General features: G+C 41.7%; 2 protein-coding genes across 5 annotated transcripts in view; one reads left to right on the forward strand and one right to left on the reverse strand.

Annotated features, from left to right (window-relative positions):
* otud7a (OTU deubiquitinase 7A) overlaps positions 1-12,482 on the reverse strand; it is a 30,340-nt gene extending 17,858 nt beyond the window's left edge. The window contains exons 1-4 of one of the 3 annotated variants that reach the window (XM_056417207.1): positions 12,369-12,482; positions 3,052-3,166; positions 1,294-1,360; positions 797-950 (exon numbers count right to left, since the gene is read on the reverse strand). In XM_056417207.1, the coding sequence (XP_056273182.1) occupies positions 797-881 (85 nt within the window). In that variant the 5' untranslated portion in view covers positions 882-950; positions 1,294-1,360; positions 3,052-3,166; positions 12,369-12,482. The remainder of the gene's footprint in view (positions 1-796; positions 951-1,293; positions 1,361-3,051; positions 3,167-12,368) is intronic. The other 2 variants (XM_056417208.1, XM_056417209.1) reach the window with 2 other exon arrangements.
* The window catches only part of LOC130195590 (proprotein convertase subtilisin/kexin type 5-like), a 39,214-nt gene that overhangs the window by 9,200 nt on the left and 12,711 nt on the right, over positions 1-17,303 (forward strand). For both annotated transcript variants that reach the window (XM_056417204.1, XM_056417205.1), the window contains exons 2-5: positions 12,497-13,705; positions 15,349-15,552; positions 15,637-15,705; positions 15,870-15,912. In XM_056417204.1, the coding sequence (XP_056273179.1) occupies positions 13,528-13,705; positions 15,349-15,552; positions 15,637-15,705; positions 15,870-15,912 (494 nt within the window). In that variant the 5' untranslated portion in view covers positions 12,497-13,527. The remainder of the gene's footprint in view (positions 1-12,496; positions 13,706-15,348; positions 15,553-15,636; positions 15,706-15,869; positions 15,913-17,303) is intronic.

Below are 17,303 nucleotides of genomic sequence, written 5' to 3' on the forward strand. Positions count from 1 at the left end.
CTGAAATAGGACATCGAGTGCTGTGTCTTGTTTGGTGGCTTGTTATTGTCCCTGTGGCTTTGTGCCAAACAGAATCAGAAAAAATGACTGAAGGGGAGGGAGAGGCAGACACCGTGACCCAACCCTTTAATTTTTTTATCAGACTAGACACCAGCTGCATAATAAAACACGCAGAGACAAAAAACACAAATTCCAGGACACACTACAAGGATTTCATTCCCTAATGGAAGTCAGATTTGTGTGGAGTATGCTTTTATTCCTGTAAAGTAGACGAAACTGGATCTAAATGAAGAGTTCAGCATTTCTTCACTGCAGTTTGACCAGATGCTTGAGTGCAATGCAAAATCGTCTGAGGGGGAAATTGTTGCATAAAAATGGAAATAAAAACCCAAACCTCACTTGTCGGTCTCAAGAAAGCCAATTCAACTGACCATCAACCGGCTTTCTGTTGCCGTGCGTACTTTTTTTCTCCTGCTTTCCCCCCCAAAGTGGACCTGTATGTATACAAGTGCCAGTAGCACTCTGCTCCTCAATGAGTTCCAATGAATGGGCACAAAGCTCTCCCAGGGGCGTGCACTCGTAAAACTGTCACACTGGCCCCTAAATCAGCGAGCTGACTCACTGTTACAGGCCCCTCTCTTCTCCTCCCCTCCTTTGTTTCCTTTCCCCTCATTTCCTCTCCTCTACTGTTCTTCCCTCTCCTCTGTGCGCAACAGGGAGCAGCTGATCAAAACACAAATACCCACATATTGAGTCTTTTTATAGAACATTTTGGTTGAGGATTTCAGTCTCTTACCTTCCAGCAGGTCTCTTGCCAGACCCGGTTCTGCCCCCGTGGACCGAACAAAGTCTGACAGGACCGCGTCCATGTCCAGAGTCATGTGATCATGTGTGTGCGCTGCCCACAGTGCAGCGGTGGCCTTGGTGGACGCCAGCCTTCACGTTGTCATCTGAAAAAAAGGCACCGTTTTATCGTCAATCCATTTCAGCCACACTTTTAAAAACCCACCGCTCACTAACCCTGTGAGAAAACAGAAGCTCTCTCGTTTTCTCATCCCAGCCGGCAGTCTCGGCCTGCTTGTACTGATGTGTAATGCTTTAAGCTGAAAGTACACAGTACTGTGAACAGCACTCTACTCCCAGAACTCCTCCCAGCTTTTGCCAACAGTCATAACATAGTATCCAACAGCACAGGCGTAATATCAACAATACGACCAGACTTCGTATCCAGGACACACCTGCCTATCTCCAAAGCCTTTGGCCCACCGCCCATGACGTAAAAACCCCACTAACCCTCTTCCTGCCGCTGAGTGCCAACCAAGGGTTTCTGGGTACGCTCCAGTATCTTGAACCACATGAGCTGGACCGCAAGGAAGCAAGATTAGCAACGGTTTGTGGAGTGATTCAGTGTGATGTTATTTAGTATGATCCTACTTAGAGAAAAGGTTAACACCACAGCTCTAATGATTAACAAGCGTTCCTTTGTTAAATCTTAAATATCACTCCTCCGATGTGTTCTCTCCCTCGGCCGATGGGACGAATTAGCCCCTGCATAGCGTTCATTCCTCTGGAGGCGGAGTTGGGTTCAGAGCGCTGTCAGTGAAGAAACAAACACCCACGGGTTTGCAGCTCGGACACCAGGCCTCTGTGCATGCAGACCGGAGGTTTGAAGGCTGCTCAGGTCTGTGGCTTTGACCTCAAGAGGAGTGAGACCCTTCCTTGAGACATGCTCATCACATGTAAATGAAAAGCTCCAGACAAAAAAGACACCCGAGTACTACTTGATTATTGACATCAGAGGAAACATATCTTTATTCAAGACCCAGCAACTTTAGTCTTTATCCTATGCATTATTAATGAGTCAAAGCCGCACTTAAACTGTAGTTTAGCTGACCTACTTACTGTCAGCCACTTGCATTGTGTTGCATGTGCTGGAGCGGTCAGAGATCATGATCGATACACTTCATGTTATCCAATCAAAGATTATGTACTTCTCTATTCATTGGTACTTCTTTCTTAGAAATCAACTAAATGTTTATGATTGAAATATTTTAATTGTAGAACACTACAATTATATATGTATAATATGTATTTGTCTGAGAGTCCGATTGTTTTTATAGTTAGCCGATATGTTATGTCCTATTCTTTTAGAGGGTAACATTTAGCATGTAACCTGTGCAAACTAAACTAAACTAAAATCATGAAAGAAAGTGAGACTCACTGCATTGCTTTGCAGGGAAAACACTCTTGAGTCGAGTGGTGTGAAGCGACTCACGGGAATAGCTGGAAATTATAAGTCATTATAATTCATGACCTCATCTTTTCTAAGAAGAACAGCCTCATTCAGCTCACTTTCCCTGTGGGAGGTAGTTATGACTCAGAAACACCCTCACGAAGGTTTTTCTATTTGGGACTGTCCAGCTTCCCTTCACTCGTAATGACATTTTGCATATTTGTCACACGTATGAGGTATTTGGCTTCCACAAAGTATGAAGACATTATAGCGGCACAGTGAACTAGAACAATATCTACTGTACAGGACCGGGATTTGTCATATTTATCTTATTCTTAACAAATGAGAAGCCTATTTCTTCCAACTGCATGCAAATATATATATATATATATTTTGTAATGGCGCAATACTTTATATTTAGTATGAGTTAATAAATTAAAATCTCTTCGAACTACTTTATTCTCAGAATAGGGATTATCCTCAATAGTGGATGAAGACACATGTAGTGTACTAGTTGTGAACATTTATGGCACAAAATGCAGTGGTGAAAGGTACAACATTTACTCAAGTAATGTACTTATGAACAGTATTTGTGTGTTTTTAATAGTTATAAAGCACATCATTGTAAATGAGTCCTTGCATACACAGACAGCACGAGATAATAAGATCAACTCATTGTTGGTTTTGGTGTTTTCATTTATTGATAACTAGACAAATATTGAACACCTCTAGCCTTATCTATTTAGTGTTATTTAGCAGCTGGCGATGAGAATGTGGATGACTGTGTTCAACTTGCTTCTGTTAGTTATCACACATACTTTCTGTATTTTTGCTGAGGGTTGTTGAAAAGCCATCTGATGACCGTGGGACTGTGAGGACCAGACACAGCTCTAGTCCATGGCTTCAGCGGCAGCAGAGGAGAGGCAGAGAATCCTGAAACACACACATACATATTCAAAGTTATCACCATGAAACAGAAAGTTGTGGCCTATAAAGCTGCCTAATTTCTTCTTCAGAAACATTTACTGAATGAGCCAGAAGTTTGCACCTTCTGAAGACGTAATCACATTTTCAGCTTCTCAAACCGAGATGCAGATGTTTCTGTGACACCAACACTGACGCAGAAAAGAAAGTGCAGAGCCAGCCTCACGATCTTTGCTTTTACAGAATAAAAAAAGCAAACGTGCTGATGCCGGTAAACGCGAAGGAGGTCATTGGAAGAGTTACTGAGATCGAGGATGATCCTGCATGGTACAGCAGGCAGAGAGATGAGATAATCAGTGTGTGGAGACAAACGCGCATGGAAACTGAGAGAGAAGAGTGTGAGGGCAGCCACACAGAGCGACAGAGGATATTCTGCCACAACCGACTCTTCACCCTTTCACTGCTGAGGAGTTAGCGCCAAAGCCATCCTAAGTGCGACTGAAATATCCTTCAGTGCCATGCATAATTCACACGAACAGTAAAAAATGTTCATGTGTCTTCTGTCGTACAATCTACCACAGCAACTTAAACCACAGCCTTAAATAGTACTTTTGAAATCAGAGCAGTTCTTCACTTAAAATAACAGCAAGTTGAGCAAATTGTAGTGTAAATGTGATGCTGACTATTAATCATGAGTTATAGACCTTTCCATATTCAAATCACAAATCAAATCACACCTCTTCAGAACTACTTTTAATGTGTGCTCTATGTTCTTAATGTTTTTATTTGTAATTATTGGTTTTTATTGTCTAGCTTTTAGGATGATTGACACCAGTGCAGAGATTCCAGAGTCAAAAATACCTTTGAAACCTGAAACATGAGCCTGATGAAAGAAATAGTGGCAAGAGACCAGAAAAAAGTGTGTCGAGCAAGTTGGACATAAGATGTGGGCTCGTTGGTTCAACACAAATTAAGTTACTCAAACCTAAAGTAAGTCTGATCCCTTCTCTATTGAAAAGAATATTTTGGATTTTTCAAGGCAGGCAGAGAAGGAAATTGTACGTTCTGGCTTGGACATGCGGCTCTGTTGAGCCCATTGTGGCTTCATCACCAGTGTGAGCTGAGCTGCGTACCAGGCCAAGCACCAACTGACTCAAACTGCTGTGCTCTACACTGGTAGATAAACACGTCTCTAGAGTTGGGCGTGTGTACGCAAATGTGTGTGTGTGTGCATGTGCGTATGCAAAAAAAATAACAATTGCATGTTTACTACTCAGTCTGCCCTCTGTGTGTTTACCAATCGCAAAGCCAACATAGCAAGTGCCACAAAGGGCTGCCAAAACACAGAAGACAGCTAATAAAAGATGGCATTCATTCTTATCCAGTACTTATTCACAGGCCTGTGCACAGAAGAAAAATATCATATATTTCCTTAAATCATTTTAAAACAATCAGTTTTAAAACAATGTTGTTGCTCTACTGATGTCATTGAATAAATGGTGACAGAAACAGAAAGTAAATACAGCAATTCAAAACACTGCTACATTAGACTTGGGGAAATTGTATTTTGAAGTAACAAACACAATTCAACGGAATTAAATCATTTCCACCTTGCATCAGTACCGAATATTCAAAACATCCCATTAGCATGCTTCATAACATAGCACACTTAAGTGGCATGGAACATTCATGTAATGGGATATTATGATGTCAAACCAAACCACAAACTAAGCACTTCAACTATTTCGAAGTCCTTGCTTGACAGCACACGATTCAATCAGTGGAGTTCAAGGCAGACTGGAAGCACCACTTACTATTCAGCCTTCACATCAGTCAGTCCGTTAGCCTCAATCTCTGTCTCTCCTCCTCCTGCAGTCACAGTGGCAAGTTTGTACTTGTGCTGATTGTGTATGTTCCTCACCAGTGCTCAGGCCAGCAGACGTGTGCATGTACAGAATGTTACGCCGCCATCTAGACGATGATAGGCGGGCCTGTGGAATGTATGGTGTGTTTCCACCGGTGCCTGAGACGACATGCCAAAGAGAGAGCTCTGCACCCTGCACCAGCTCATCAAATTAGGCCATTTTGATTTCTGAGAGCTCCATCTACGTCTGTCTTTCTCGCCTGTCACCACCTGGGAGTGTGCCGAATCACTCCTTATCCATCCATTATGCTCCATTCCATAGCGGGACCTCCACTGCATTCAGGACCTACAAAGGGCATTTATTGTCTGTGACCTCAGAGCACCCTAAGAAATCAATACTGAGCCCCTGCTTCCAGTGCCAAGAAGATTGAGAGACCAATAGTGAGAAATGACTGTGGAAGGACAAACACTAATCAAGACACAAAGAGAGTGTAACACTCCAAAGTCTTAACCTCTCTAGTGGAGTCTGTAATCAAGCCATGCACACGCTCTGAAACTCCCATAAAAACCTCTCTTTCTCAATCCATCTATAAACTTAAAGAAAAGTCAGACGTCTGTGCATCGGCCCCTAACATGCTAAAAGAAAGATGCTGCTGGAAGCAATAATGTCACTTTGCATCTCGTTGCTGCGCTTCACGCTGACAGCACAGCATATGCATGGAGGGCAGAGTTGTTGTCAATTTGTACAAAATGTATCATTGTATTAATATTTGAGGCAAATTTCAATTAATGCTGCAGTGGAGAGCATAAGCACGGCACTGTGCACCCGAGTCCTGAGTGGTCCTAGAATGCCTTTCAGTATTTGGGAAGAAGTGGAGAAGCACAAGCTATGAATACAAAATGAGACATTTTACAACTTCACCTGTATTTTCTATTATCTACAGACACAAAAACGACATCATATATCTTAAAGGCAATGTTCATTATCGACAGCACAAGCAATACATCCATGTAATGAAGCAACTGACAATTCTTCGGTCTGATCTTACAGTCGGGTCAGACCTTCAGTTCTAACAGAGCTGCAGCTCAGCTGTCTGCAGCGAGCACCCAGACAAAGAGCTGGTTGCTGAGGGGCACAGAACAAGATCGTAACCCCTTAAAATGTCATTCTCTCCAGCAACCATCCCGACTGGGCCGTTTGTCAGAAAACCGCAAGCAGACGGCTGTGAACAGAGATCAAAGCCTTACCAAAGAAGGAGGTTCCTGCATTTGGTTTGAAGAAGACAGAAATGACCCCACTGTGGATATAAATTACACTGAGCAGCCAGTGTGAGGTGTATTAATGACATTGAAGAAAAGGTTTCTAGCAGGCGAGCTAGGAGGTTGCATGTAAGAACTGCTTGGTATCTGAATACTTATCTTCACGTGAGAAAAACAGAGCTGAAACCAGCTGGTATGTCCTATTTGAGTTTTTGCTGAGGGTTGGTGTCCTCTCAAGTGTTGAACCCAGAATATTTTTGCTTTCTTCCACCGTACTCCCCAGCTCAAAGACCTACATGTAGCCTGAAGATATATGTATGATAGCTGGTCGAAATGCTCCATCTCAGGGGGGTGGAATGTTACTGTACATGTGTATTTTTTACATCTGAAAGGTTATAATGATGTCTCCTCTAACCCCCCCACACACACACACACAAACAGTAAAAGAGCATTTACTGCAAAGCAGTGCACAATGCCAGGGTGGCTAGATCACCTACTGCCGTAGCTTTTTCTTAAACAAGCATCGGAGATGCACAGAAAAATCAAGGAATTACAATAATTGTAATCAGCTGAAACTGTGCTTCAATTATAGGGTTGCTATGATGCCCTACAATGACCCCCAAAGATAAGAAGGTATTATCGCCACATATCCAATAAAAAAGGAAACACTAAAAGAGTTTGTTTTGACACCCGTTATATAGCTCAGACTCTACATCTCACAGAATCTGTGTGTACAGTGTTGGATTGACTGTATGTAGGCAGAGAAGGCAATATCATGACCTTGTTCTCAATTTAGTATCTGAAGAAAAAAGACATGAAAACCCAGAAACCAGTTGGCTCCAGAACAATAATAATATTAATAATAATTTTTTTTAAATAAAAGATTTTTCTGACTAAAACACAATAATGCTGTGATAATATATGACCTCTTTTTTTCTAGTTACCAATTACCACAAATAATGAACGGGTTTATCGCTTCCTTCAGCCAGCACCGCTTTCTGGGGTCCTTTAGCGACAAGGTAAGGCAGGTATTAAGGATAACAACACCTGTGGTGCAATTTGTAGGTGGGTGCAGTCACAAAGAGGTAGATTCATAATTATAGTTATGAGTTTGGTACTGGTCTGTAGTTTGCTCACCCCTGTGAAGTTTAAGAAGACACCAACGTTTTTGAATTTCAGTATTGAGTTTAACACGGTTGACAACACAGGTGTTACTACCTTTGTTTTTGACTGTTGTGTGCATCCATAAAATTCAACCAAACATTAAAAACAAAGTGATACATACGCAAAGGCATTATTGCACTCATCTGGTCACAATCCTTTTCAGAAATACATTTCCCTATTTGGAACATCTCGGTCACTTCAGCGGGCTGGAAGTAATACTCAGTTTTTCCTCACCTTTTGGGAGACATGGATGTTTACTGGCGAAATTGAAAAATATTAGCATTTTCTTGGAAAAGGTATACCAAAGCAAACCATTTCAAAATTCATTGAATTGGCCTAATGATTCTGCTACTTGGTTTGTTAGACATGCACAGTTGCATTTAGACGCCTTTCATGCGAAATACTTTTCTACAAGTAGCATGAGCTGAACTGTAAGAGTCTTTGTTGGCGAGAAAATTATTTTGGATGTTCAGGAATCTGAACAAAACACATATTTTAAATCTACCCATGGCCAGTGTAAGCTCATCTTTACTGTGGTCAGTTTAGCTGAAGGACCAACGATAAGCTATCCAAATAGAACTGATGCTAACTGCAACAACCAATTTAAGTCAAAGCACACTTGACCAGAGCCAGGATACAGAGATACTTTGAATCCGATGCAAATGTCATTTACTCCCATTACTGGATGTACTTTTCCCCCCAAAAGGCCCACAGGCAAAAGACATCAAATAACAGTTTGAGAGATGAATGGGTCCAAGCCTGACACTTTTACATTGGCCTCTTGGATAAAAAAGTAACTTTGTCTGACTTGTGTTCTCCAAACTGGCCTAAGTGCAACCACAGAAAGGTATTCAGCCGAAGAAAAGACGTGTCAGACCAGTAACTGACACGGATACGTATGTTTCCTTTTTTTAGTTCAAAGGGTTTAAGAACCAACAGAGATGGATTATTTGAATTATTAACTGATCTGGGACAGCCTATGGTCTGATGCAATTGAAGAGGATTTTTGTTATTTAATATGTATACTTTGAATGGGCTTGTTTTGAACAAATCCAAGTTAGTTAAATCAGAGGTTTAATATGCAATATTAGTTTTTTTTTTACATATGCCACTTTTTTTATTCGACCAATTGATAATTTTATAATAATCTTTGCGGTACGAAGCCCATGCTACTCCCTTCCATCAAGTGTTATGAAAATCAGGCCAGTAGACCTTCTGTAGTCACGCTGACACACAAACTAACCTGAAAACCAAACCAATTTTTTTTTAAAGACTCCAAAATGTCAAGTGACCTCACTCTGGGTTCAGACCCCACAGTGGAGAAAGTATGTAGGTGGGTTGGGGTCTTCAATAAGCTTATGCAAGTGTGTGAGACAGGCATACAGCAGTGGGAGGTAAGTATAGCTGCATGGTAAATAATCGGAGCACCACATATTCCTGTGAAATTAATATATATCTGTAAAGTATGTGCAACTGTATTACTGTTTAAATTAGGTGACATCAAAAAAAGTTCCCTGCAAACCTTCATAAGATAAATATAGTGTACAAAACAATAGGCTACTGTACTTCTTGACCCTCTCGAGTTTTTTCAGATATTTTGTTCGTCCTCTCACCAGAAAGGAGACAATGAAGAGTACATCACTCCAGCTGAGAAAGGAAAAGATGAAAGGAAGGGTAGTGACAGTGACAAACAGCAGAGCATTCATTTTCTCTACTTAAGAAAATGAATGACGTAGAAAGCAAGCTGAACAAGAGTGCTAATGCTCCTCTATTCTCAGGGTGGCATCTAACCTGCCTTTCCTTTTTTATATTTCCTTCAACGGAAATAAACTGCAGACAAAATGGAGATACATTGAATTTCAAACAAATGCAGCTGAGTTTTGCAGTGAGGCCTGACCTCTTTTCCTGAATGAATGAAAATGACCTACGCTGTGGGCCTGGATGAATCTAAATTGAGTCACCAAGGGTATCCTGTGCAACAGTGTTCTGTTTGATTTAGAAACTGCTCCCTTGCTGATTCGAGGCTGGACAGGGGATGGCGGTGCCCAATGGCCTTTTGGGGGGAATGTCATAATGACAGACTTCTCCAGCAGCCAGCCTGCTCCCAGACTCAGCACCAGACGTGAAGCAACACAAATGCAATTAGGTGCGAGAGGCGCACAGACACACACACACACACACGCACACACAGTGTCTGTCACAGAGGATATCTTTTTGGCTAAATGTAACATCCAACTCCTTTTGCTGAATGTTTGATTTAATGAATGAGAAAAGGCTTTTGTTACACACAAACACACTGTGGTCTCTTTCTGTCAAATAGTGACCGTCTTGATCACAACATCTTCACATTAGTAATGAGAGTTTAATATGTGCAACTGTAAAAAAAAAAAAAAAGAGAAGCAAATTCAATGCAAAACACCAAACTTGGTTATCATAAAGATGTTCAAGATCCGGGTTTACTGGCACCTTAATAGTCACTATCTACGCTACACCATAATAGCCATGATTGCATATTATTTTACTATTATTATTATAATAGCCATAAAAGCTACCTCTTTCGTGTCTTCAGGGGCAGTACATTGTGATTATAATAAACCTTTCAATCACATTGCAATCAAAAAAGGAGAATTCATACTTGGGTTACTACAATTCCTCACTGTGGCATGAAATATAAAAGATGACATCCGGCTGAAGTCCAGGCATCCAAAAATCTTTTCAGAAAAGTATAGGTATATGGTTAGAGGCCAAGTAGAATCCCCTATTCACCTCTTTAGAGATTTGGACATCAAAAACTAAAAAACAAATGTAAAAAAATAAAAAAACAGACTGACCTTGCAGAAGCTGTAAAATCTAGATTAATAATAAAAACGTTCATAAATCATGGTTAATGGTGTCTGCAGTAAAAATATTACAAGACTTCTGTGGTTGAATCCTTTACCACAGCAGAGAAGGTAATGCTAGTGTAAGGATTTATTACAACTTCATGACACAAAGCTTACCACTTAATATGTCTGTGATTTGGAGGTTTATTTCATGATGCCACACATTCACAAACACATCTGAGAAAAGGTTGGAAACCAATTTTCCCAAAAATACCTGTCCAACATCAAGGCCGATGTACAGGCTCACATGTGACCACAGTGCAGTGACTCTGGAACCCACCCACCCACCCTGTTTTGATGTGCGAGAGGAGCCCCTGTGTCTGCCTCCATGGCCTCTAGCTGACCTCCTCAGCCGGCAGACAGAACACTTAACATTGCTATCCCACCTGTAGAGATGTCTGAAGAACAGGGCCAACTTCAGAGCCGTGCAGTGATTGGGCCATGATTACAGGGGCACTTGACTCATTTCATGTCCTCTGAAGGACAACACTTTGGGGGAATCAGGAATGGAGACATTGAATTTGTTTAAAAGGAAACAAGATATTTAAGCCCCCTTCCCAGGTGATTTTTAGGGTTTGCGTGGTGATTTACCGTGATTGTTCTGTTCGATTTGTGCCTAATTATACCGGATGAAAAGGACACCATCATTGCTGCTTGGCCCTTTGGTGCAACATATGTATGAATGTCAACTTGAAGAGCCACTCTAAAGATGCAACCAGTGTTTTGTTTTTGTTTTTTACTTTAAAGCTTATGAGTGTAACGTTTTTTGAAGTATAGTATAGTGGCACAGATGTTTGCCAAGGAATATCATTTTGCATCAGTCAACAAGCCCCTTGATAAAGCGGCACTGCCACAGTGACATGAAAGCCCAACTGGGTTCAACAACAACCGTCATCTCTGCTGTGCTTTTCTGTAGCTAATTGCCAGTGACAGGAACAGAATTCACTGTGGTAACTGATCAGGTGCCAAGCGCCCTCTCGCCAGTGCCCTGCTGCACTAAAGCCCTCTGTGGAGCTGGCATGGCCTGGCATGGCCTGGCAGCTTTGGGCCCTGTTTGTATCTCTGCCTATCTATACAAGCTGTCTCCAAAATCAGACTCGACTATACGATCAGCTGACAATCCCATATGTCCAAGTGCAGCAATCGGACAGGGTTAATAGGTGTCAGAATATGTTGTTAGACAGCAAACCAGTTGATATGATGTACATCATCATCCTCAAAATGACCATGGAGTTCATTTTACTAGTGTTGTACCCAGCTCAAATATAATCTGATGTTAATGACATATTAAATCTTTTATTATGTAGGTCTTTGTCAGGGGACAGGAAGATGGTTTTAAAATACCATAGCAAAGAATTGGCCTCACCATCTTTACAGGCAGACATATGTGGTAGATATTGTGAACCAGGCCAACAATAAAAGAAGCATATATTGGCACTAGAATTTAACCAGGCAGTGGTATTTTCAGTTATTGTAAGGTTATATTTTAAGATGATCAGATAGCCAAGAGTGAAACTGATTTACTATATGAAACATATTCCATCACCATGTACATGTTCAGCCATCTGGCCCAACATACACTGTGATGATATGTAAATGTCATGTCTGTAAAAAGAATAATAAGCTAATAACCCAGGCTTTTTTTGTTTTAGGATGTGCCACCATCACAAAATAATATACTCAGCTCTCTCAGATTTGTATTTCATATGCTACTGTATGTTTCTACATCACAAAGGTCTGTGACTAAGCATACACATTGAAGACCACATCCATGTTTACAGCATTTAACTCTCACACTACGGCTAACGTCTCGTCCCAATCCGTCGATAAGATGTGGGGCCTCGATGCATTTGCCTTCGAGCTAAAATAAAAAGGTATTCGCACGGAAACTGAAGTTGAATGCATCTAAGCACGTACTGGCATAAAGGCAGGTGCACCTGTCTGCAGTGGTAGCCCATTGTGTTCGCTCTCAACCGAGCCGTGAATCGGCCTGAGGCGCCGTATGTGGGGGAATGATCTAAAACACAGATCCGTCTCTTACCGTTCTGGTTTCATTGCTCCCCGTCCTCAGGTTTTCGGTCCAGACCGCTGTCGAGCCGTTAATTCCTGTCAGGCTGTCTCTCCCCCTCTCTCTCTCGCTCATCCCCATGTCATATTTCTCCGCTGCAGCAGAACAAGGCCACGCCTCCTCCAGCAGCCGCTGCCGCGTGACGTCGGCGGGTGAAGACGTTCGGCTCACGCCCTCGGATGCACACATCCGGGAAAGAGCCGCGAGAGGCCGCTGTGCCATCACTTCAACTTCTTTTTATTTTATTTTTTTACCAAAGCCCGAGGCATATAGTGGCTTTGGACTTTTATTAATATATTGCATAGGAAACAAATGCTCGTTCGGTGTGTATCAGAGTTGTACACAATTACCGGTAAGGCTGTTAGAACAGGACCACGAGGTAAGCAATGCACGTTTCACATTATTCTTCCGAGAAGCAAAATAGTGCTCAAGAAGTGGCCTATAAAACAAAGATAAGTCTCCTACGAATTTTATTTTCTCCTATGCATTCATTTAAGTCCTTGCTGAAATTAATTAATTAATCTAAAATGTAGTTAGCCAGCGTCACATGAATCCTGAAACCAGTGCAGAATGAATTTAAAGTTACACAAACTCCTGGCTGACTGGACACCGGTTTGATGTGTTATTTATATAACTTAAATAAGACAACCAATGTCCCTACACATTCTTGCTGCACACGTTTTTGCTAAATGTGTGAACCTAGTTATAAACACAATTGTACAAGACTACACAACACTTAATTGCAGTGTATATTTCATCTAATTTCGCAGGTCATATGTTTCTAATTAGGAGGCTGAACACGTGCAACCAACGCTTTGCAAACAGACACTCAACTCACTTATTATTTTGAGACATAATGCATGTGGGTTTGTTGAGGCTCATTCACTGTTCATAGTCTATTGCCACACAGAAACCAGGTTGGTCTCCTCTGTTCTTCTTCTTCCACTAAACGCTGGCCGCAGTCCACGCTCATTGTCCAGTGCCTCACTTGAGCGAAACTGGTCCTGCGAGTTATTTCTGGGCTGGTTCACAGCTCGATGCGCCAGCGCACCTGCTGCACGGACGCTGCGTCTTTGGAGACTCGGGCTTGCTTGTTTTTCTCACTTCCAGTGAAAGGGTCTCGGGAACAGCCATGCGGTCCGTCGCCGCGTTCCTCGTCGTCCTCCGCTGTGTCGGATTTATTGGCTGTAAACCCTCGTCTCCGTGCCTGAGCGGGCAGTTTCTGCTGAAGAGCCAGTGTGTGCTCTGCCATCCCACCTGCTCCGAGTGCGACGGGCACGAGCTGTTTGAATGCACTACCTGTGGAGTCGGTGAGTCAAATGTCCTGCACACGTACTTTGAACACGGCTGAAATCACGGTTGTTTTTTCCAAAGGAAGAGACTAATTATATAAGAGTTCAAGCTTTTATTTGCCGGTGATTTACTTTAACAGTTGTTGTTGTTTTTTTAAAGTGATGTTTTGCATATTGTTATGTAAGGGCGTAAAATACATTACTGCCAGCTAAACAAAGGCTTCATCGAAGTTAGACAATATCCTTCATCAAATGACGCATTTCTCTACGAGCTGTGCAAATATGATATGAATTCTTTGCAATTTGCTGATATAATTTCTCTGTTTTGATTATTATTATTATTACGTTTTTTTGGGAGGCGTCACAGATGCCTGATTTAAAAACAAAGCCATGTTACAGACTCATTAATCCATCTGAAAGAGAGGTGGAGTTTCTTTTTTCAAAGCAGCTCTATTTAATGATTACTAAAGCAGCATTGTGGGCTTTTGAATAAGAAGAGGAACATGCAGCTCTAGTTTACCATTTAACACTGTTAAACAGTCGGAGATTGTCTGTAGAACTTTTTGGGTTGGATTTTTCTGTCACAGGGGCAGCTTTTGAAATAGGTAAGAAATGAAGGTGTGATCATTTTTCTCCCGAGCTTTCAGAGTGTAATCTGATCATGTTAGAATGGGGCCTTTGTTAATCAGAGGAAAAGGAAAAAATATCCCCTTGGGCTAGAAGTATTACTGTTGCAGTTCACTGGGCTTAACCTGCACAACCAGAACGCCTCTCTTTCTCTTACACATACCTCTTTCTTTTAAGATGTCTTTTGACATTCACACTGAGCTTTTCTTTTTTTACTAACTGTATTTAAATGATTATTTATGATATTTGTTGTTGTGTAGACTTGACGATAAAGTAGTTAGTACTATATTTGTGTAATAATGTTCTATCTGAACCAACTTCAAAAGCAAGAAGACTACTTTCCTCATGCTCTGTTTGTTCTCTGTGAATGCTGAGGTGGAGTCTCTGGGAAGTGGAAGGGCTGAAAAGGCAGCAGCAGCAGCTTGTGGCCCCTTTCCTCCCTGTCTCACACAAGTGCAACAATGAGACAATGCTTTAACTCGGATGCTTCCAGAGAGGCCTCGGGTGCCATAGCTAGGCTAGTGGCAGGTGGCAGAGAATTAATCATTAGAGCCAATAGAAGACTCCGCCTCTGTCTTTGCCAATAGCTCTGATCTCTCCTCTGCCTCTGATTGCCTTTGCTTGTATTAGTTGGAGCATCATCAAACTGTGATATTGTTATTTGCAGGCCTACAGTCAACATATGATGCAGCCATCAGTTCATGATATTGCTCTTGGCTTTTACATCCATTTGTTCAGCTACTATATTCTGTTTTAGATTCCTGCAATGTGTTAAGTGCTGAAGACACTGAACTTTATCACAATTAGCAGCATGTCCTTTTATCCGTCTTTCTATCCATGTAATTGTTTGGGCCATTTGGCTGTACTTTATTTTGAGAAGCTCATTGATTTCCATTTTCAGAAGAGTCCAGATTTTTGGAAAGGGCGTTTCCTGGCAGAAGTTCCGTATGGCTAATGGAATCTTCATCCGAAGAGGAAATACAGTAGGATTTATATTAACACATCCCCTGTGTCGTCCTCCTCTTCCTCCTCAGATGAAGAGGGACAGGAACGTTTCCTTCACCAAGGTCGCTGTCGAACACACTGTCCCCGGGGACTCTATCCTGACAGGGGTCACTATGCCTGTCTCCCCTGCATAGCCAATTGTGAACTTTGCACAGATGGCAACATATGTGCTAAATGTCGGGAACACTACAAACTCCTAAATGGAGTCTGCCAAACGGAGTCCTGTGTCATAGGTAAATGTAAAGTATAGTTTCTGGCTTGGCTGTAGCTTAAAAGTAAGTCATTCAATGTCATTATGTTTGATTTTGGGGTTTTAGGGCAGGTGCAGGACCCGGATACAGGAGAGTGCATTGATTGTGAGATGGGCTGCAAAACATGTTCCACAGGCAAGTCACACATGAAAACAATACTAACAACACCATCATTTCCCCTCCCTAATGTAAGGTGTATTGGCTTTGTCTTTTTTATAACACTGGTTATAATAGTGGTGCACAATTTAAGATGCTTTTCCCTGCAAGTTCTAACGAAACACCGTTTCTCATTTTTGCAGAGGACCCTGAGATCTGCAACAGCTGTGTGGAGGGTTACTTTCTGTGAGTTTTCTTTCTCTTTCTATAATTGTCTTGTGTGCACTTTTCTGTTCCATATTTTCTGCAGTAATCTCAAATGCTTTATTAGGTGTTATTTTATATAACTGCTGTTTATTATTAAGGCTGCTACAAAATATCTTATTAATCAACATTTTTCATTAATTGACAAATTGTATGATTACGCCGGATTAATAAAATGACGAAATAGTCAAATAAATGCCTGTTTCAATAAAGACAATATTTATCGATCATCAAAATTGCTGATTATGTTTTTTGCACTGAAGTGCTAATCTGTTTTTATTCATGGTATAGTCGGGAAACATGTGTTTTTAGTTTCCGGCGGAAGATGTAGAGACTTTCTGCTGTCCTGATGTCAGTGGGGAGCTTGTTCCACCACTGAGGAGCCAGGACAGAAAACAGTCTGGATTTTGTTGAGTGATTAGCTCGAAGTGACGGAGTCACAAGTCGATTGGTTGTTGCCGAGCGGAGTGAACGTGCCGGGGTGGAAGGCTTGACCATATCCCGGATGTAGACGGGGCCCGATCTGTTCGCAGCACGGTACGCCAGAACCAATGTTTCCGCAGAGGTCGGATGGCCATAGCAGGTAAACCTGCCAGGAGAGAGTTACAGTAGTCTAGGTGTGAAATGACAAAGGTCACTGTGACCTCGCAAAACACATTTTTGTCCATAGCTCAATCGTTCATATGCTAATTATGACGGTTAAAGGAAATGATGAAGTGATGACATTTTTGACAGACATGGATGTGAACTACAACTGGACTTGTTGCCGAAGGCATAAAACTGTTGGCCTGTAATTCAAACTAAATGACCTCAGAATTGTGTTTATTTGCATTGCTTTTGCCATTCTACATGAAGAGTAATCAATATGCTGTTTGTGAGGTGATGCGCCATACCTTTCCATACATTCTGTACATTTCTCTTCATGCTACAATAAACTACATTTCATCTGTATATCTGTTGTTGGCACATTATCACGTGGAGCTTACAGAGGTAGAACAGACCTTCAATTGTCTGCTTCTCCCCTGAGGTTGGGCCTCCTGGTCTTGTGTTAGTTGGGTTACCTGCCATTTGGAGACATACACCGTTACCTGAGCCTTGCTCTAAGCACCAAAGAGTAGTTTGCTTCACAGAGATACTTAACAGTGTGTGTTTTTATGTTGTGTGTGTGTGAAGGAGAGGTTTAAAGAGAACAAGTCAAAGTGGAAAGCATAGCCAGTATCAGGTGTGATTATATAGGGTGTACCATCACTGACTGCTCCCGTGAATCACAGCAGAGGGTTCGCTGTACTTCTCCCTGCCTTTTCCTAGGTCCAATGAGCTACTCTGTCTCCTGTGAATTAAATTGTGAGTTTTACGACAACAGTATTGTTTTA

Source organism: Pseudoliparis swirei, chromosome 6 (assembly GCF_029220125.1).
Source record: "Pseudoliparis swirei isolate HS2019 ecotype Mariana Trench chromosome 6, NWPU_hadal_v1, whole genome shotgun sequence".
NCBI classification, from domain to species: Eukaryota; Metazoa; Chordata; class Actinopteri; order Perciformes; family Liparidae; genus Pseudoliparis; species Pseudoliparis swirei.